This window comes from Podarcis liolepis (genome assembly GCF_965112155.1).
Source record: "Podarcis liolepis genome assembly, chromosome: 3".
NCBI classification, from domain to species: domain Eukaryota; kingdom Metazoa; phylum Chordata; class Lepidosauria; order Squamata; family Lacertidae; genus Podarcis; species Podarcis liolepis.
In genome coordinates this window covers 86,008,962-86,029,565 of record NC_139557.1, presented here as the reverse complement: position 1 = coordinate 86,029,565, position 20,604 = coordinate 86,008,962, and the positions used below count along the sequence as shown (strand labels likewise).

At 45.6% G+C, this 20,604-nt stretch overlaps 1 protein-coding gene across 4 annotated transcripts in view; it reads right to left on the bottom strand.

Annotated features, from left to right (window-relative positions):
- The window catches only part of LOC310704104 (uncharacterized protein), a 30,576-nt gene extending 10,697 nt beyond the window's left edge, over positions 1-19,879 (bottom strand). For 2 of the 4 annotated variants that reach the window (XM_083497126.1, XM_083497125.1), the window contains exons 1-18: positions 19,765-19,879; positions 16,148-16,224; positions 14,994-15,160; positions 13,491-13,717; positions 12,759-12,911; positions 12,493-12,610; positions 11,694-11,844; positions 10,241-10,404; positions 9,315-9,360; positions 7,608-7,747; positions 5,910-6,042; positions 5,157-5,308; positions 4,747-4,904; positions 4,069-4,237; positions 3,773-3,853; positions 1,734-2,673; positions 825-1,020; positions 87-262 (exon numbers count right to left, since the gene is read on the bottom strand). In XM_083497126.1, the coding sequence (XP_083353252.1) occupies positions 87-262; positions 825-1,020; positions 1,734-2,673; positions 3,773-3,853; positions 4,069-4,237; positions 4,747-4,904; positions 5,157-5,308; positions 5,910-6,042; positions 7,608-7,747; positions 9,315-9,360; positions 10,241-10,404; positions 11,694-11,844; positions 12,493-12,610; positions 12,759-12,911; positions 13,491-13,717; positions 14,994-15,160; positions 16,148-16,224; positions 19,765-19,807 (3,291 nt within the window). In that variant the 5' untranslated portion in view covers positions 19,808-19,879. The remainder of the gene's footprint in view (positions 1-86; positions 263-824; positions 1,021-1,733; positions 2,674-3,772; positions 3,854-4,068; positions 4,238-4,746; positions 4,905-5,156; positions 5,309-5,909; positions 6,043-7,607; positions 7,748-9,314; positions 9,361-10,240; positions 10,405-11,693; positions 11,845-12,492; positions 12,611-12,758; positions 12,912-13,490; positions 13,718-14,993; positions 15,161-16,147; positions 16,225-19,764) is intronic. The other 2 variants (XM_083497128.1, XM_083497127.1) reach the window with 2 other exon arrangements.
- Between the last annotated feature and the right edge of the window lie 725 nt (positions 19,880-20,604).

Sequence of the window (20,604 nt, the reverse complement as noted above, 5' to 3'; positions counted from 1 at the left end):
GATTGGTTTGTACTTTCACTCTTCTCCCAGTATTCTAAGCCACTGAATCCTAGGAAACAGTAAAGAGTGCAATGCCGCATACTGACCTGTAGCGTGAGGCCTTTGCTGATGGAGAAAGTGTAAGTAAAGCCCTCCTGACCCCTGCTTTGCTGGACTTCCCTGGGCCGCTGGAGTGGTGGCAGTTGAAGAAGCTGCGTTGGTGGCCCTTGCACCTTTTCAAGCATGGCCCGCCTCTTCTGGAGGAGGAGCTGATTTCTCAACACTGCAGAGAGGGAAGACCTATCAAAGCTGTTTCTTCTCTCAGTGTGATGTACTGGTAAAACACACGGGTGTTACGGTACTCTGGAGAGCTTTTACTGTGCAACCTTTACTCCCTATTCCATGAAACACGCTATGCCCTAAGACAAAGACAAAGTCAGAGATTGGCCAGAGCTGACTTGCACTTTTACTGTCTTGAAAGTGGACTTTCTGCCAGAAGGCCGAAGCATTTTTCTAAGATTGAATTAGACTAGCGGGCTACTGAGACCAGGCCCATTTACCCTGGCAGTAGCCAGCCATCTGCTGCCTCTGTTGGAGGTCTTTTCCAGCATTCCCATTTGTGAGATCCTTCCAGCGGAGAGACTGAACCTAGGACTTTATGTATATTTTGCATTAGTACTACACAATTGCACTTAACTTTCCTCACACATCAACCAGGAGCGCAAAACATGTTTTGCCACAGGGATTGCCTATGTTAATGTGCACGCGCACACACCAATGGCGGGATCTCTGCATGGACATTTGCCATTTTCTTTCTTCTGTTTTCCAAGTGAAAATAAACCCACCTGGGGCTTTTTGTGCACTCGCAGGGGACTGCTTGAGCCAGTGTTTTTGGAAAGCAGCCCAGTACGGCAGCAGAATATTAAAGACTGAATCCTTCAACTCATCAAACAAGCTTGGAGGCGGCACTGGAATCTCTTCCTGGACGGCCTGTTCAGCTGCCCGAATAGCTCTCCCCAGCCTCCGAGTATCCACTGCAACCTGGAGGGCAGGAAGCACACATTCAGCATCCTGGACTTGGGAGCATGCCAAGATAACCCACAGGAAACATCCTCCCTGCCCACGGCTCTTCCAACAGCAGAGTAAAGCAGAAGCACTAATTTGCGGTCAAGCGTGTGTGCTCTCTCTCACACCATTTTCGTACTACTCTGGCCTCTGTTTGGGTATAATCTGGTTTCTCTGCCCGAATGCTGAGAGGCAGCAGCTGCGCTCAGGCAAGGCATTCCCCAGATGCAATGAGTCAGGGACTGTGAGAAGCTGAGATTAATTCTGCTGGCAGGAGACTGATAGTAGCATTTAATTATTTTGGAATTACTGATCTGCAGGCAACACCAACAACGGGTTTGCCAAAGCTGCTAGCTTTTATTTATTTATTTATTTAAATTTGTATACTGTCCTTCATCGGTAGATCTCAGGGCAGTTCACGGCATAAAAATGCAAGATAAAAACACAAAATATGTAATAAAAACCACTGCTCCCCAGGAAGTCTGGTCCACTGTCAAACAGCTCTTTGAATGCACCTCCCTTCCCAAATTTACTCCTTTAGGAGCAGGCTCAAGGAAGAAAAGAATACAGCAGGTGTTGCTCCCTTGCCACGCCTCTTGTTTGGAGGTATAAAATAGGGAGCCTTTGCCCCTTGCGCAGGATGTATCCCTGTGACATTTGCTGCCCCTTACCCAGGAAAGGTCTCGTACCTGCAGCCGGGGCTCAATCTGAGAGTTGAGAAAACAGTCACGTATCACATGGACTTTCTTCTTCAGAAGAGCCATGTCAGGCCAGGCGTGGTGGGCGTTCTTGAACTTCTGCACCTCCAGTAGAAAATGGAGGCCGCTCTCCAGCACAGGGGGGCCATGCCCCTGGAGGTGTTTGAGGAAATGGAGAATCTCGATGGTGGGCCAGCCCTCTGCGGCTTTCCGTAGGGACTGCCAGAAAGAGGTCTTGTCCCCCTTAACAGGTTGAGCTGTGGCTGCTGATCCATCGCGAGCTTTCTGGCTCTTTAAACGCCTGAGTGCCACTTTGGCGGCAATGGAGTGTAGGAACGGTTCCAGCTTCCCCCAGCGCTCCTCTGGGATCTCGGAGGACTCCATCCCATGCTTCCTCAGCCCCTCACTCACTTCATCCCAGAACTGCTCAAAAGCAGGGGCCAGAAAGGAACGCAAAGAGAGCCGGATTTCCTTCCAGCTGGAGTCACTTATCCCTCCCCCGGCTACCTCCTTCTTTAACCTCATCTTCAGCTCTTCTGGGAAGCAGGCACTTGATGCCACAGGCCCTGGCTTGTCCCAGATCTCTAGAAGCCTCGCCACACAACCCAGGCGCTTTTCACTCTGGGCAGCATCCTGGCAAGCCTCCACTTCCTGGAGCAGCCCCAGAATCCTTTGCAGCGCCACATCCTGAATTTTATGAGCCACCTTCCTATAAACATTCAAAACAACAGCGTTGCTGAGCAGGTCAGGTGCATTTTGAGGGGTGGGCGCATCTTGAGGGCTTGTTGACCTCTCTCCTGTTGTCTCTTGCTCAGCAGCACTTCCTGTGCAGTGAGACGTCATGGCTGCCTTCTTCCTGATTCTTTTCCTGTGTCTCCCTCTGCCTTTTTGGTCATGGTGTGGCCAGGCATTCTGCCTCTGTTTCTTTATCCTGCAGGAAGGGCCACACAAATGAGGATCATTGCAGGGCTCGGGAATCACAGCTTCACGTTACCGTTCGATATGAAGCCTCCCTGCTCGCAAAGTATTAGCCCATAAATATTTATCACTCAGAGGACTTGGTGGGGAAGAACTATATTCCAGAGGTGTATCAATGAAATGCAAATTCCATTTTAAGAATAAATCACCAAGGAATGATGCATTTTATTTTATTTTTGCAAAATGTAAAGGGACTGCAGTAGTTTGGGTTTCATCTGGGCACTGAGTGAGGTGGGAAAGGTCAAAAGATGGGTGGGGATGGCCTGAGAAAGCAATCTGGACAGGGAGATAAGAGCTTGGCAGAGAAAGCAAACCCTGCTCTTTCATTTCATTAGCCTTGACCAAGCTCCATTTGCAGATTTTGCACATGTATTTTCAAACTTTCCTTCACACCTATGAGGGCTAGAATCTCTCTCTCAAATATATAAACTGAAAATGAATTCACAATAAGCGAAATACTTTTAGATTGTGTTGAAAACCGCCCCGTTAATAGCTTCTGCTACACTTTAAGTTCCACATAATGGAAAGGTTATCAGCAGACCCAGGAGTAAGCCAGGCATTTGCTGGTACCCAAAAAACTTTAGGTACCTGTTATGTACTGAGTTGAATAGGATCCAAACTGCAGCAGTCTGATTGGTCCTAGAACAATAGGATTCAGAATGCAGCAGTCTGATTGGTCGGCAGGAGCCACCCAATCCAGCTCCAGATAGAAGTGAATCCACAACCTGATTGGCCTACAGGAGAATTCCGGAATTAGCCAATCACGTGCAGCCCATTGTGTAAATAATGTATATAAAGCAGATACTTGGAGGGGATTTTCATTCCCTCCTCACCACTATGAGCTGAATAAAGAGCATGAAATCCACTCTCGACTCTGAGTAGATTTCAGTACCTTTTTCTTCCCAGATATTATTTTTCATTCATTAGATTATGAATTAGGATATTGTAAGGGCACAGAGGCTAACAGAACAGCAACTTCGTAAATCCAGGCCTCTACTAAATAGAATTCAGCATCTAAGTTGCCCCTTTGTTTCCACAGCATTCTGTATTACCTCTCATTTCCCTCCTGTTTTACTCTATCGCCTTCGCTCATGATACTTTGGTCATCGTCATGAGATTCCGGTACACAGTATCTGCAAAAAAGAAAATTAGATGGCAATTTCCCCCCTTTTACAATCAAAGAGCTTAAAAATTATTTGCAAAGAGCACTGGCTGACTGGGAAAAAGATATTTAAAGTTTTCTTTATTGACTCTCAAAACCCATTTTGTTAATAAAGCAACAACTGGGTTTAAACTCAGACTACACCATCTTGCATGGTGGAATAGTGTAGGACAGCTTGGGACTCACTCAAGGAAAGTTGTGACTTCATGGCGAAGATAATGGAGCCACATCTCATCCAGAACAGCCAGAACATAGGGAACCACTGGTTCAAAAGTGGAAGGCTTCAGGTCTTCACTGCCAAAGGAAAGCATCCTCTCAAGATGCTGGATGTATTCCAGTATAAGGGCGCTAAGCCCTGCAAGGAAAGGAGAAGCAGAACACAAGGTTGGCTTAAGACCCCCATCTTCAAAGTGCAGGCTTGCTATGACAGTTCTTTGGACGAGCTATTACTTAGACACCAAGTTTCCCCATGCAGTACTACAATTCCCAGCACCCTTAACAAACTACAATTCCCAGGATTTGGGGAAAAGGTGTTTTGCTTTAAGGATTTGGTGTGTATGCTGCAGACCTGCTACTTCTCTCTCTGGAACACCCCTCTCAAATTCCTGTGTGTGTGTGTGTGTGTGTGTGTGTGAGAGAGAGAGAGAGAGAGAGAGAGAGAGAGAGAGAGAAGAGAGAGGTGCAATTTTGACTGTGGTCTTTCCCATCCCTGGCATGTGTTCCCCAAGAGATAAACCCTGAAGGAATGTGGCCCTCAACAGATCAAAGGGTTCTCACTCCTAACAGACCTAGGTTCCTGCCATCTCAGAGGCATATGACAGAGCAGAGGTAACAAATGCTGCTCCACATTCATGGATAGCTCACCTGTGTTGCATCCTGCATAAGACGCCATAAATGTCTGAAAAATCTGCCAAGCAATATGGTGAATTTCTGACTGGCTTGCCTCCTGCGCCCATGCAGCTTCATAGAGCTTCAGCTTCCTCCACAGCAACAGGTTATGGGTCTTCTGAGGATCCTCAAACCTGAAGGGTAAACCAGGAAAGCTGCCTCCCTTAGCTTAACAGAGAACTGGAAAAATGCCGCCAATAAAACCAGGAATATAAGGAGGCAGCTGGTCTGCACAAGGCTGCAAAAACATTCCCCACAAGTGAATATCCTCCCTTGGGTCACAAATAGGAAGCAACACACACACACACACACACACACACACACACACACACACACCCCGACAAAGAACAGTAAATGTTCAGGCTGCTAAGAAAAGCATAACTCACCGAGTCAAGTAGTGAAGAAAGCCATCACCATCCCCCATGTCACACATCAGTACCTGGAGAAATCGGGTGGTGGTCAGTGTTTCAGAGGGGTCTTCTGCGAGGTCCAACTGCTTGCTTGGACCAATTCGACTTTTTCTGTTCCCCCTAAATTGCTGAAGCAAAGATGGACAGATATCACAGCCGTAGCAAAGAGTCGAATGTTCCTTCAGGGCCTCACTGCTAGATGCAGTGGAACAAGGGCTAGAACTGTGTCCAGATTCTCCAAGGCCATTCTGAAACTCAGCTTATTTGATAAAGCTGAGTTACCCTAAATACATACCTTGTCACCACAACTACCAGTGAAAGCCTTGAAGCATGTACTGGGAATCTGCAGCTATCCAGATGTGATTGAATCCTAGCTCCCAACAATCCCAGCTGGCATGGCCAATGGTCAGGAATGATGGGAGTTGTGGTCCAACAACATCTGGGGGCACAGCTTCCCCACCCCCTGCTTTAAAGTGACCTGGCTGCCAGCCCTCCCCCACCTCACCCCAAATTCTCATGCGAGTTTCCCACAAGTCCCTAATACCAAGTCACCTTAACTTAGTCAATTACAGACCATAGGATGATCAAACTGCTGGGGGAGGGAGGAGGGTTGCAGCAGGGAGAAATCCACTACATCAAGAGAGTTATTTATGATCACAGGATAACAGTATAGGTCAGAAATAAAACAGAACCAAGCATTCTGTGATTTTAAAGGGTTGGTACGCACACCATTCTCGAGTCTTCATTTCTCATTGTGTCCCTTTGGTCATCCACAACAGGAAGCAATGCCGCCATGTTAAGAGAGGACAGGAAGTCAGTACTTGGGAAGAGCTCCTTGTCGACTGGGAAGCCTGAACTGAGCCTAAGCATTCAGAAGTGTTAACATAAATAGACTGGCATTATTTTGAGCCAACAAACAGCCTTCCACTTTCCCCATTTGAGAGAGAGAGGGAGACGATAGGACATCAGCAAACTCCTCAGCTTGAGGAAGACAACAGAGAATGCAAGCGCCCTGAGGAGCCAATTTGCACATTATAGTCACCACATGAAGATCACTTTTAAATGTTCAATGTAGCAGCTGTTAATGTGTAACAACGAATGTGAATTTTACCTTCTGTACAGAAGGCCAGTTTCTTCACACATCCCTCTCTGGCCTCCAACTAGGCAAGCAAGAGGCATTGCCAAATTCAAGGGCACATTGCAGCCTGGCAAGAGCACCCAAGGAAGGTGCAAAGCAAGGCTGGTGAGAGGTGTGGCATTGGGAGAGTCCCAAGTGCCAGGCAGAGAAGCATGGAGGGTTGCATTTGGCCCTGAGGCCTGAGGCTCCCCATCCCTGCTCTAGTGTTCCATGCATTGGTCGGAGACTGGATTAGATCCCCCTTTGGCCTCCCTTCCAACTCAGTGATTCTGTGCAATAATCCAAGCTCCCGTTTACCTGCCCTAGATCTCTCATAAGAACATAAGAAGAGCTTGCTGGATCAGGCCAATGGCCCATCTATTTCAGCATCCTGTTCTCACAGCGGCCAACCAGGTGCCTGCAAACAGGACCTGAGCACAACATCACTATCTCCTCCTCCGAATTCTGGCATTCAGAAGCATTTCTGCCTCTGACTATTTAGGCAGAGCATAACCATCATGGCTAGTAGCCATCAGTAGCCATTATCCTCCATGAATTTGTCTAATCCCAAAGCCATCTGAGTTGGTGGCCATCATTGCCCCCTGTGGGAGTGGTTCCATGGTTTAACTGCATGAAGAAGTACTTTTTTTAATCTGCCCTGAATCTTCCAACATTCAGCTTCATTTTATGCCCACAAGTTCTAGTGTTTAGAAGGGAAGGAGAAAAACCTTTCTCTATCCACTTGCTCCATGCTGTTCCTAATGTTATAAACTTCTATCATGTGACCCCTTACTCGCCTTTTCTCTAAGCGAAAAAGACGTTGCCTCATCTTCCTGTCAAAGGCCTCTCTGGTTATTGAATTTTGCTGCCAGAGTGAAATATACTCAGAGTCAAGAGTGGATTTCATGCTCTTTATTCAGCTCATTGTGGTGAAGAGGAATGGAAGTTCCCCAGAATGTCTGCTTTAAATACATTATTTACACAAAGGGCCCCACGTGATTGGCTTATTCCGGGATTCACCTGTAGGCCAATCAGGTTGCGGATTCACTTTCACCTGGAGCTGGATTGGGTGGCTCCTGTGGACCAATCAGACTGCTGAATTCTGGATGCTATTGTTCTAGGGCCAATCAGACTGCTGCATTCTGAATCCTATTGTTCTAGGACCAATCAGACTGCTGCATTTTGGATCCTATTCAACTTAGCACATAACACAGAAAAATATCATTTTACTGCCCGGTGCAGCTGAAAAAAATAGCCCATTCCGCACACCCCAAACTCCCGTTCATTTCATGATCTTCCAACACACAAACCTGCGCTGCCTGGTCCTCTGGTGGTGAATGAGAAACCGGGGGACCCAGTAGGAGCGCAGGCGCCTCAAAGCATCGTATTGGTTTCTGCTCAAGGCAGCAAAAGCAGTCTCCTCAGGGCTTGAAGTTTCATCACGTTGCTGCTGCCAGCAGAGGGTCAGGAAAGCAGTAATGTTATTATGCAATTTGTATAAAATGGAAATTAAATAACCACTTGTCATGTTTCTTCTAGACATTTGCAGTTGCTACCACCTCCTTCATTGCTCTCACACTGGCTGGGTCCAGGCAAAGTTCCTCTAATCCAAGGATGTGTCTAGGGCCAGATTTAGGTTTGATGAGGCCTAAGCTACTGAAGGTAATGGGGCCCTTTATATGTCCAGCTGTCCTAGTCAACAACAAATTGTCACTGTTTTTTGTGTTGAATATATGCTATATGGTAATTTATGGACCTAATAGGTTTCTAAAGCCATTTGCACACAACAAATAGGAGCCTGCACAACAAAAAACATTGTTGCTGTATGTAGGTTTTTTTTTTATCTTATATTTTGGAAATGTACATCCATTTGTTTTTTCCTTCATTTTTTTGGGGGGGGGGGGTCCTCCAAGAGAGTGGGGCCCTAAGCTATAGCTCCTTTAGCTTATAAGTAAATCTGGCACTGGATGTGTCACCTGTGTGACAGCTCCCAAGGTGTTATTGGACTACAACTCCCATCATCCCTGCCCATTGGCCATACTGGCTTGGGCTGATGGGAATTAGATTCACCAATATCAGGAGGACCACAAATTTCCCAGCCCTGTTTTAACAGCTTGTTAAGCAAGGGATGTACTTCAAAGGGTGTGGAATATGCCAATTGGAATGGAAACTACCACAGAAGCAACAACAATCACACCAGATACCCTTCATATAAATGGGGCCTAAGCTCTTTCACAGGTGGTAAGGCTTAAATAAGTTGTTCTCATTATTCACGCATTCTTATAGATTTCCTGAGTTCTATACATAGAACTACCCATGTGGGTGCTCTAAGGCGATGCCTTTTTAAGACTTCGCAAAAGACTGTTGATAACTCTCATGTTCTGCTGACTTGTCTTAAGATGGTCCAAAAAGGCTTAAGTGATGGGCAGAGATTATCATAGCCAGGGAGGAGGAACAAATCAGATGTCTTTGTCAAAGAACACAAAAGGACAAGACTGTCATTTGAACGAGACACAAAGAGCTGGTGATTGCAGTTTTGGTATAGGTCCACCCACAATGGGAAGGTGTGGAGACAGTGGGGTGCTGCAGAATCAATCTGCAATGAGGTTTTATTTTTAAAGCAGAACAGCCGTTACTGAATGCTGCAAAAATAGTCCATGTCTGGTAGCACCCACAATGCAAAGTTGGAAACAATGGTAAAAAGGCCAACAGAGAGAGGATAGAAAGAGGCAACAGAAGCTTGCTCTGATACAAAACACACACACACACACACACACACACACACACCCCACCCATCATGAGATTCAGGCTACAGCTTCAGGAAACAAAGAATTTTCCTGACAGAGGAGGTGGTAGGAGGTAGACATTTGTCCCTGGGCTTCCACCCCCATGCAGGCTAGCAGCTGAGCTACGCAGTTGGCAGATTTGTCAGTTTCCCCGGGGGAGAGCAAAGGTTCTCTTAAAGCTGCGACCTGGAAAAACGCAGGGGCACCTGCCCCCCAAGCAGCATTACTCACCCGACAGGCAGGAGGAAGCATCAGCTTGTACTTGGCTTGAATGCTCCTGCCAACAAAAGAGGAGGGAAAAGCTAGAGCAGGAAAAGTCTGAGCTGAGTGCAAGCTGGCCGAGCCAGAAACTTAGATTTGGTGGGGCAAGTGGGTGGGCCACGTAACTCATAGAGCCAATTTGTTGCTAACACATCATGGCGTCAGCCTGCATGGGGCTCTCTTCTAGTGTGATACCACCCAGATGTTTAAGAAACACTGAAGTGGTGACCGTGTGGTGCAAAGAAGAAGAAGAGAAGAAGAGTTTGGATTTGATATCCCGCCTTTCACTCCCTTTAAGGAGTCTCAAAGCGGCTAACATTCTCCTTTCCCTTCCTCCCCCACAACAAACACTCTGTGAGGTGAGTGGGGCTGAGAGGCTGTGGGTTCCCCAGATTACGTGTCTATCGCTCTTAACCACTACACCACACTGGCACCAGCATCGATATTAGCCCCACAGTCATCTCATAGGTGCCCGCATTTTTATCCATGCTGTGGAGCTAATAGCAGCTTTGAAGGTGATACAGTTTTGGTAAACAGCATGAAGGAAAGGGTTAAGCATCTTCTGCCAGCTAACAAGCAGGGGCATAACTAGGCTTTATTTCATCCAGGTCAAAGACCCAATTTGGCTCACACACACCCCCGTGTGCATTTGTGTACACACACAGGCTGGAAGCCTCAATGGCACCCCTCTGGCGGCTTCACCCAGGGTAGTAATAATAATAATAATAATAATAATAATAATAATAATAATAATAATAATGGCTAGGCCCTTGCTCCCTGTAGCTACAGCACTGCAACAAGTGCTTTATAAAAGACCCAGTCAGGGATCTCCCATGTCACATCTGTATAGCCATTCTCCTCCACATCTAGTTTGAAAAAATCATTTGCATCCATACCGAAGAGCGCTGAAAAAGAACAGCTGGATCTCCTGGGATGCAGTTCTGGCCTTCTCCAGGCGTGTGGTGTACTCCATAATATCCTCACAGTCAATCCAGAAGTCAAGGAGGTGGATTCCCAGTGTGCCATGGAGGAACTCCCTGAAGCTGTCCATGCCAGCCCTCTGCAATACAAGAGGGAGGGAGGGAGGGGGGAAATAGCTGGTAGAGCTGTAAGCACCTGAGAGGAGAAGGGAATGCCGCCTACCCACAGCTATACATCTGAGGGCCCATTCTATGGCTACGTTGCACAAGAGGGAAAAATGGGGAAAGTTACATGCAGGGAGAAGTGGGGGGTATGGTGCTTCGAAGCCCTGCCCTTACTAACATGCCATTTTTACCCAATTTACTCATGGAGGCCCCTCGTGCCAAGTACAGCCCTGAATGGGTCTTTTCTGTAGTATGGAATGCCTGTCTATGGAATGCTCTCCTCAGGGAGGTCCACCTGACACCAACTTTGCCATTGTTTCAGCATCGGGCAAAGTGTTTTCCTTTCAACTGACTGTTTGTCATGTTCTGGGTGGTTACCTTGAGAACTAATTCTTTCATGACACTGTATTCTTTACTATGTCTTTAACATGTTTGTGCAATTTATTATTATTATTACATTTCTATTTTGGTTGTAAACTGTGTTGGGACTTTTCTAAGTGGGAAGCAATCTATAACTTTAATCAGTCTAAACCAGGGGTCTGCAACCCGCGGCTCCGGAGCCGCATGCGGCTCTTTTACACCTTTGCCGCAGCTCCGGGGCGGATACTAGCGAGGGGAGGAGGCACATTGTGCGCCCCAACACTCCCCACTGTGGCGGGCGCTGTACTGGCTGTGACGTCGCATTGGGGCGGTGCGTGCGTTAGTCACGCACCGTCCCAACGTCACCTTCCTGCCCGCTGTCAGATCGGAGGGCAGCGGCGCGCTTGCTTTAAATGTCGCAATAGTTTTGCGGCTCCCAGTTGTTGTTTTTCTTCGGAAACGGGTCCAAGTGGCTCTTTTTGTCTTAAAGGTTGCAGACCCCTGATCTAAACCTAGTGGGGGGGGGGTTCTACATGCATGGAGACCGAATGCCCTAATAGGGCCACTGTTGTTAACACTGCAGTTCACATCATCATTGAACAGAGTGAGACAACCACCTTTTCTCCTGTGCCTTTGGTAGTCACCATCGCAATACAAGATCATAGAATCAGAGACTTGGGAAGGACCCTGAGGATCATATAATCCACACCCCTGCAATGAAGGAATATGCAACTGTCCCTTATGGGAATCGAACCTGCAACCTTGGCATTTAACAGCATCACCCTCTAACCGACTGAGCTATGCTATATAGATGGATCCATATAAGTCAGGAAGTGGGGAAAATGAACTGGATAGAGAGAATGCCTCCAAGCCAAGTTTCTCACCAGGATGCCACATTACTCACAGTCCCTAGGATCTCTTCTTTTAGCTGCTGCAGAGCGGCACTTCCAAAGCAAGGCGAAATAAATGTGTCCCCTTCCCCTTCCTGGGAGTTCCTTGTCTCATTCAAGTCAAACTGCAAAACCTTCCCAGAACCTGAAAATGGCTTCCGACAACTTCGAAAGGAACAGATGGAACAGTGTGTCAAAACCAGACAATTGATGGGGACAGCTTTTTGCAGGCAAATCTTAGGGCATTAACAGAATTAGATAGTTCAAAGGGATATCAAAGTTCATTTAGTCTGATGTAAGAAATATACTATTACAACATGCCTGTACAATATACAGAATGGGCGCCACCACTGATAAAGCAGAACACCGTGTTGCTGTGCTTCAGGCAGCCAAGAAATCTGGATCATATTCTCATAAGATGAACAAGGCATGCAGGGAGGAACATATGGAAGAAAGCAGTCTGTAAAGTACTCAGGTCCCAAGCGGTTTTAGGTTTTTAAAGCTTAAAACAATTGCCTTAAAGTGGACACAGTAATGGACTGGCCACCATTGTAGATCAACCAATATGGATGTAATTCTGTTCTGATAACCTTTATCCAGTAAATATTCTGGCAACAGCATTTTGCATTAGATAACTCACAAGCATGGAAAACTTGAATTCATAGTCACCATGAAAAGTGAGATGTGCTGTACACATTGGACAACAGATTTCAGGTTTCACAAGGCCATTTCATCTGGCAGGAAAACATTACATTAACTTGGTTAGAAATAATTTAGTATTCTCGTCATGGCACTTTTAGCAGCCAGACTTACCCATCCATGTGAAGTTCAGTGAATTCTTGATCAGGCGAGGAGGCGAGAGCAGCCCTGCTTAGATGAATTGGAGTTACCACCGGCTCACCTGCATTGGTCCAGCCACTTCTGAGCCTTCCTGTAAGAGGATGCATATCAGAAGCAAAATCACAAATAGCTGACCTTCGAAAGCACTTCCTTCCAGGGGCCAGGGCAACGAATGCACCCTTTTCCAGCTAGCTCTTACCCAACCTCCAATTTCCCCAACCTAGCTGCAGGGTTCCTACCAGTTGCTCTTCGTACGCTGGAGTCAGACAGGAGTCTCTGGAGCTGGAGCCTGCTCAGATGTTCTGTGGCTGGAGATAGAGCTAAACTCAAGATACCTGGGAACTCCAAAGATATCTCAGTGGAGGTTTGGCCAGATGATCTTACAAAATGTCCTGCAGGAAAGCATGGAGACAGAAGGTTAGAGGGATCAGAAAGAAAATGTTTACAGATGAGCTGATGGATGGCGAGGCTTGCTCCCCACCTAGGTGTAGAATGGAAGCAAGTGCAATGGGTTCATGGGACAGTAGAAAGGCTTGGATCCTGCCCCATCTAAGTCATTTTCCAAACTCCCTTTTGACATGGTCAAGGCAACATAAATAATTTTACTTTTGATTACTTTAAAAAGAACTAGCCACAAATTCACTGACAACAAATCTATCAATGGCTATTAGGAGATGGCAGCTGCGTAAAAAGGTTGCTATTGCTGGACAAAGGAGGTGGTACTTGATCATTACCATTTTCTGCACATTTTCCATCTCTAAAATACCTTTCAAGTGAGGCAACCAGAACTATACACAGTATTCCAAGTGCAGTCACACACCATAGTTTTGTCTTCTTTCCAGCCAACCAGTCTGAGAGCTAAACATGCGAAGAGACTGACAGGCATCTCTCCAGCAGTGGAAAGGGACCAAGATATGGCTGAGGAGATCCACTCCTGAGGGTGCAGAAGACAGCAGCTGAGGGAGACTCACCTAGGCAGGCCGGAGTACTGCGTGTTTGGCTAGGAAGTCTTAGCAGCACATGGCTTGGGACTCCAGTGGGCTGCCGCTCTGTTGATGAATGGCTGGGGATGCTGGAGATGGCAGTGCTGTCAGACTGGCGACTGAACCCACGAATTGCGTAGCGACTCTCTGGGTACTTCTCATCCAGAGGACACAGCAACAGCTTTGCCAGTTTATACTCCAGGTAAAAAAGAGTCCTAGCAGGAAACAGGCAGCAAATGAACACTTCAGAAACAGCGACAGCTCAGGGCACCAGGCCACAGGAAGGGCTGCAAAGCATTATTCTAAGCCCACTTTACCATTTAGAAAATTATTTTAGGTGGTACATTCATCATATTCACAGTTAAACTGTTAACTTTTACAAATTGGAAAAGGGGAACATGATTCACACACACACACACACACCCTTCAGAAACTCTACTTGCACACACTTCTGTGACAGAAAATTTGTTTACAGATAGGTAGCCGTGTTGGTCTGCCGTAGTCAAAACAAAATGAAAAAAATTCCTTCCAGTAGCACCTTAGAGACCAACTAAGTTTGTTATTGGTATGAGCTTTCGTGTGCATGCACACTTCTTCAGTAAATTTGTTCTTATATTGCAACATGGGCTTTAGGCTGGTTAGTTCTATCTTTAGCACTGGAGGGGATCTCTAGATGCTGCTGGACTACAGCTCCCATCATTCTTGACCCTTAGCCCTGCTGGCTGGGACTGATGGGAGTTGGAGTTCAACAATCAGAAGGGCCACAGGTTCCCTAACCCTGCACCACAAGGTATTGGCAGGTTTTCTAACATGGGAAATGCCTTTGGTTGCATTTGTGGGTGCTCAAGTAGTTTATTTCTTGATTTGCATCTCAATCATATGCACCCTTATTCTGAAGTCCATGGTAGGCAATGGTTCTTCATCCCACGTGACTGCAACCTGGGACAGATTTGCTTGGACACAGCATGAGAATATCTATTCAAGCTCCTTAGTCTCTTTGCTGTTGTTACCTATGAGGGAAGGAAAATTACATGCTCAAATTATCCTCTTTGGTTGCCTGCGATTAATGCAATACTGGATGGAAGGAGTCATGTCCCAGAGCTCAGTGCCGCTTCTGAAAGTAATTAAGGGGCCCAATATAACATGGGATGAAATTAAGCACAGGAACTGGTTCTGTTGTTCTAGCTGTGATCATGACTGGGCCAAACAAATAAAACTGCTGGATGTCAGAGACTCACTGATCTGTAGAATGGGCATATTACACACTACATGACATTCAATGGCTTCCGTGTTTCCTGTCCATTTCCCTCTTTGCAAGATTAAAATGACTTCAACCATGTTATAGACACATAGGAATTCACAGCAGCAGGAACAAAACCCTGAACCCATATCTGAAGCATGGAAAACACCTGCAATGTGACAGGTCAACGGAAAGGTAAGAAATAGTGCAGAGCATTGTATAGGAAAATGCAAACAGATCCAGTGCTCAACCTTTGAAATGGGAGGAAGCGCTCCTGCGCTAACCAGCTCAGGGCCCTTTCCCTCTCTGTATCGGTTGCTCCATAGCAAAGGGAATTGGACCCAATTGGCAAGAGGAAGCCATCCAGCTCCTGCAGTCGTCCTGTCAGCCGGTCGTAATGCAGTCTAAGAGGGAAAGCCTACTTGAAAGAGAAAAAGCATCCCTTTAGGCAGGAAAGTGACACATCACCTGAAAGGCCGGTAGAACAGTGTCTGCAGAGGTCACTTTTAGTTCTAAGAAGAATATGAGCACAGAGTATTTCTGAGCAGTCACTCACCACAGGTCCTTCAGCAGCTATTAAAACCTAGCTTTGCAACTGGTGCTACAAATATATATGCCAGAAAGTGGAATGCTGGAAGGGCAACTAAGCAAGCATTTCGTCTTGTCCTTACTCCATTGCATCAAACAAGTAACTGTTTGTTTGTTTTAAAAAATGCAAATGTGCTTATGCATATCTTCAGCCATGCCTCACATTTATAAAATGTTTTTTAAAATATGTCATGGGAGGTGAGAGGCCAGGAATGGAAGATGGGGACACAAATGGAATTACTTGGTTCTGTCTTCCATGGGCTCTGGCTCCCCCTGCTGTTGGTCTCCCAGCTTTCTGACCTACCAGTCCCAATGGATCCTGGCCACCTCTGCTATTTGCCCTTCTCCCCGCATCCACTGTGATCCCAATGAAAATTCCTTCCTGGAGCCATTATTAACCCTGGGAATGAAATCTCCATTTGCATATATATTCATCAGAGTTACAGTGTGAGGTGGGGCAAGGATTAATTCTCCTTGCCCAGTCCTGATCTTATAGAAACCTTCTTTATACCAAGTCAAACCACTGGTCCATCTAGCTCAGTATTATCCACACCTACTAAGCAGTGGCTTTCTAGAATTTCAGGAAGAGACACTTCATATCCCCACTTGGGAGACACCAGGGATTGAACCTGGGACCTTTTGCATGCAGCCCTTTCCCACAAATATCCCCCACCCACCAGCTGTTTACATTAAAAAAAATCAAACCCCAATGCACTGTTCTCTGAGAAGAACAGCATGTTACAACTGTGAAAGTATCCTTCTAACCCAGCCAAAACCCAGAGTTCAGATAACAGGGAAAGATGTGACCTCTACTCACAGGCATAGCCAGAAAAGCATTGAATGTTTCCAGAAAGAGGTCATCATAAGTCAGCAGCTCCTCTAGAAGCTCGTGCTCTGAAACAAAATCAAAAACCAAGGCAGCAATGTAAGACACCGAGGTCTACAAGCCTTACACAGACCTCTGCAACACCCAGGAGCAAGATATCATTGGTTTGCATAAGGGAAGCCTCATCTGGAATCATTCATGGATACTTTAACAGGAGCTGATGGCAGCCAGAGCTCAGAACATCTCAGTTAAGACAGAATGGCTCCACAAAAAATATGCTGAAGTACTACATTTTGGAGGTATCATATCATAGTCACAAGTAAATCATGTAATAACAGAGTCTTGTGGCACCTTAACAAATTATGGCATAAATGTTTCTAGACTACAATTCACTTCATCAGATGCACCTGAAGTTATATCTTAATAGTTTGGTTAGTCTTTCGGGTGCAATAAAAATGAGTTGTTTTTTCCTGTAAGAGACTAAAATGGCCACTCTGGAAAGTGTATACGTAATGAGGAAGATATTCTGCTGAGATTGAGAAATGGCTTGTCTCTCTCAGTATTTTCTTCAGGTTTCAGATTTGAAAGATTTGGATACCTGCAATTCTTGTGAGGTAATTTTTTAATGCTCATTTAAGTTTTGGTGTGTTTTGAGGATGGCTTTTTATTTCTTTCCATATATCACAACCCCATCCATGTGTGTAATAAAGAAGGCTGGGCAGGGTGTGTGAGATTTGTGTGTATTTAATCTTGTGCTTCAGATGTAATGTGAACACTATCTTGGGGGATGCATACAAAACCGGTCTGAATAATTTAATATTGCACACACACAATATTACACACAAGATATGGCTTTGCAGACTTAAAAGCAACAGAATAAAACTGCTAGCACATTTGCAAAGCTAAGCAGGGTCTGGTCTGGTTTCAAATTGAATGCAGGGACCACATGTTGAGATTCCTGCATTGCAGGGCGTTGGACTAGATGACCCTGGGGGGCCCGTTCCAACTCTACAATTCTATGATTCCAAAAAGAAGAGGAAACATTTGAAAGGACACCATTATAACAGTATGTATAAACCTTTAATCAGAAAGTGAAGATAGAGCAACACCCTACTTTAAAATACAGTGTTCCAGATAGTGAGAAAACACCACAACATTTGTTGCCACTGCTGGTATCCATCTGTTTCAGGAGACAATGGAGGAGTGTGGCTTTGGGGGTCAAATTGCTGGATGGTTACAGAGCCTGCTGTGGCTGTAGAGACCGATACAGGAGAGACATGTTTTGTTGCAGCTGGGGAAGATGTAGGTGTCTGGTTGGGCTGCTGCAGATGCACCATGGTGTTTGCTCTTTCTGCACTCCTCCCAGCAGTCATTCTTTCTCTGGTCACTGCTATGGATACACGACATGACTGTCTGTCTCCAGCCACTGAGGTCATCTGGAAGGGATTCCCACAAGGCAGGGTTGATGTTGCCAGCCACCATGTCACATTTGCAGAGGTTTTCGTAATGCAGAGTTGGTCTGCCAATTGGCCTGTTGCCTGAAGCCAGCTCCCCATAGAGCATGTCACAGCAATGCATGAGATAAGCAGAACTAATATCTACATTCCATAGCAGTGAAAATATCGAAGGGTGGAGTAACAGCAAACAGAATAGCAGCGCTGGATTTAGCGTGGTGCAGGCAGTTCCGCCCCCCAGACAGGGCACCGAACTGAGGGGGACACAAAATTGAGAAGAGCCACAATTCAGAAGATCTATTTGGGGGCACCAAATTTTGGCCTCATGCAGGGTGCCATATTATGAAGGATTACCAAAGTCCGTCCCTGAGAATATTTGAAAACCAGCAAGAGTCTTCTAGTCAACCTTGACAGGGACTCTTGGGGGAGATGTCGTGGAGACACTGTTACAGCTGAATGGGGATGCCCAAGGGTACCTGGGAAGGTACTGGATGGCACATGATAGCAACCCCCTGATGTAATGGTTAGAGTATCAAACTGGGAGGACCCAGGTTCAAACTTCCAGTCATGAAACTCATTGGGTGACCTTCAGCCAATCACTACTTATGTTAACCTACCTCACATAATAATTGCGAGGATTAAATCATGCATGCCAGCCTGAGCTTCAGGGAGGGTTGGGCTATAAATGAAAGTTTAAAATACATGAAGGTCAATCCAGGGACTATTTAGTACATAGTAAGGTATGCTCTCTGTTCCCGTTTTTGAAAATGCAAATAAATTTCTTTTTTAAAAAAAAAAACACAGTAAGGTAAATATTCCTCTTAAATTTCAAAGCATCTTTAACCATATGGTAAAGCAGAAATGGAAATAAATTATTTTGATTGATAATTGTATTTAACTGCATGTTTTCCTTGAGTTTGGCCTCAATTTTTCTGTGGCACCTTTCCCTTTTTTCTCCCTGCATTTCAACAGGCAACAGGTGGGAGAGGAAAGTTTGAGTTTTGTTGGAAGGAGCCAGATGTAAAGAAGGATCACAACAGAAAAGGAAGACAGAAACATAAGTAATTGAATGAGTCTAAAAGTCAACCTTCAGTAACTTGCAGCCATTCCATTCCACTCTTAGACTCTTTGATTTAGAGTAGACGCTCATCAAGTTACCTTTGGACGCACAAGCCTTATCTCTGAATGACCATATGAAAAGCTTAACTGTCTCTGAACATGGAAGCTTCATACTGATAGACCTTTCCTTGTGAATGTATCCTCTCTTTTTGAAGCCATCAAAACCACTGGTCCATCACCACATCTTGTGGCTATGAGTTCCATATGTTAATGATAGGTTGTGTAAAGAAGTACTTCCCTTGGTCCGTCTCACACCTGTAGTTAATTGGTTTCACTGGATGACCTCTAAGTTCACATCCTACATCTTTTTGGAACTTCTTCATCTCTTTCTAAACTGCATACCCCCAAACACAGGCTCCTCTCAGGCAGCTGAAAAACTCAGATCTCTTTTTCCACTTCTTGGCTACATTGCCCATCCCTAAACTGTTCTCTAGAATGTGGTTGCCTAGCAACCACTCACTGCTGCTGCCTGGAATGTCTCTCTATGGTTTTCAAGTGGGACATCCCTTTTGGGAAGAGCAAAAGCCAGAGCAGAAGCACATATATGACATGGCCACACACAAAAAGGAAGCTTGCCGTTCTGTGAAACTATTACATGGCTATAGCTTCATTCCAGCTCCATCCCCCCCAGGATGAAGTTCATTTCAAAAGGCTCATCCTCCAACTCATGCACTTATCCCTGAATCAGACCATTATTCAGCAGTAAGGAATGTAAGGAGGCAGCAATTTTCACCCTGTCCTGTGCTTATCACAATCAGCACTCTTTCTCTTCTGCTACAGTTCAGTTTCTGCTAAAACCTACATTATTCATCTAGGCCAAAACCAAAGCAATCAATTGTGCAATTAATTTCAATGCATTTCGATGGAAGGGAAAAATAAAAAACAATGCAGAAAAAAATGTAATGGTTTACATAAATTTCTGGACATGATTTCCATTCCTGACCTCAAATGAATGTGCCAATAGTGGTGATTTGTGCTCCCATTTCCATTTGATTGACTTCTCCAGCATCCCTATCGAGAAGAAATTATACTCACCTGTTCCTGGAGTCTCGGTTCTGGGCCCTTCTGTTACGTGCATTTTTAGGGTGATTGTGGAGAAGACTTCTTTTCCTCTCCTCTCCTGTTTGCTTTCACTCAACTGAAGCTCTGTTTACAGGGGAAGTATTTACAGTTGGTGGCAACTGAGTCACTGGGTGGAGCAAGGTAGGCTTCTCAATCTTTCAGAGTACCTGTTTGTCCCCAGCAGAGGCAGCTCTGCAGATGGTTTACAGGTGAAGTGCGGAGCAGTCCTCAACCCATTAAGCTGAGGCTTGAGGCACCTCCCTCTGTCAAACAGCAGTTGCTAAGCTGAGCGATTTCCCTACACTTACTGGGTGGCAAAGCAAGTTACAGCTTCTCAAATCCTTCACTTGCTTTTGTACTCTGATCTGCTTAATTCCAGTGTCAGCCAAGGGCTTGTCAACCCAGATAATAACTTTATTGAGTTTCTGGCCATGATATAACTACACCAAAGGGTAGTTTCCATCTCGTTTAAACACTGCTTGAGATGGCAGCAATAAAGTGACAGCCAGTTGGCTGCTCCGAGGTTCCTGCATTAATGCTGCATCCACATATACTGTACTGAGTTATTTGGGAATGAAGGGCTGATCCCAAGGATCCACGTAAACTGGTTTCTGTCCTCCTATTACATGACAGCCTTAGATTCTGCCAAAGATTGCTTCCATGCAGCTGTTGTTGTTGTTTAGTCGTTTAGTCGTGTCCGACTCTTTGTGATCCCATGGACCAGAGCACGCCAGGCACTCCTGTCTTCCACTGCCTCCCACAGTTTGGTCAAACTCATGCTGGTAGCTTCAAGAACACTGTCCAACCATCTCG